The 350-nt window shown below is 39.4% G+C and overlaps 1 protein-coding gene across 1 annotated transcript in view; it reads left to right on the top strand.

The window, feature by feature from the left end:
- LOC119593312 (exoglucanase A-like) overlaps positions 1-350 on the top strand; it is a gene marked incomplete at its 5' end in the record, with an annotated part of 3561 nt that overhangs the window by 2754 nt on the left and 457 nt on the right. The window contains 1 exon segment of the mRNA XM_037942240.1: positions 88-189. Within this exon segment, the coding sequence (XP_037798168.1) occupies positions 88-189 (102 nt within the window).

The following is a 350-nucleotide window of genomic DNA, read 5'->3' as shown; positions in this document are numbered from 1 at the left end:
CAAGATTACCTCCTATACATTAATAAAAAATAATCTACTTTATCATTCTCCTGATTTCATCTACCTCTACTTTTCCTCAATCTTCAGACCAATACCTTGTGCGCTGTGACTTATAGAGTGACCTGGTCCTGTGACCTAGATTCTGGCAGTGAGGAATTCGCCTTCCTCGATCGTCCGTTTGAGGTCAAGGTAGGTCGCGTGTGTGTAGTGCAGTTGTAGATATAAATGTTGTGTGTTTGTTTATGTGTAGGGTAGGGAGAGAGTATATAACGTGTAGTCTCTAAGTCAATCTATATGCACATGCCTGTCTGTATATATATCTACTGTATATTTGCTTTTCAGTCTGTCTA

This window comes from Penaeus monodon, chromosome 32 (assembly GCF_015228065.2).
Source record: "Penaeus monodon isolate SGIC_2016 chromosome 32, NSTDA_Pmon_1, whole genome shotgun sequence".
Taxonomy (NCBI): Eukaryota; Metazoa; Arthropoda; class Malacostraca; order Decapoda; family Penaeidae; genus Penaeus; species Penaeus monodon.
The sequence above is the reverse complement of the archived record's forward strand: the minus strand, read 5'-3'. Positions and strand labels throughout refer to the sequence as shown.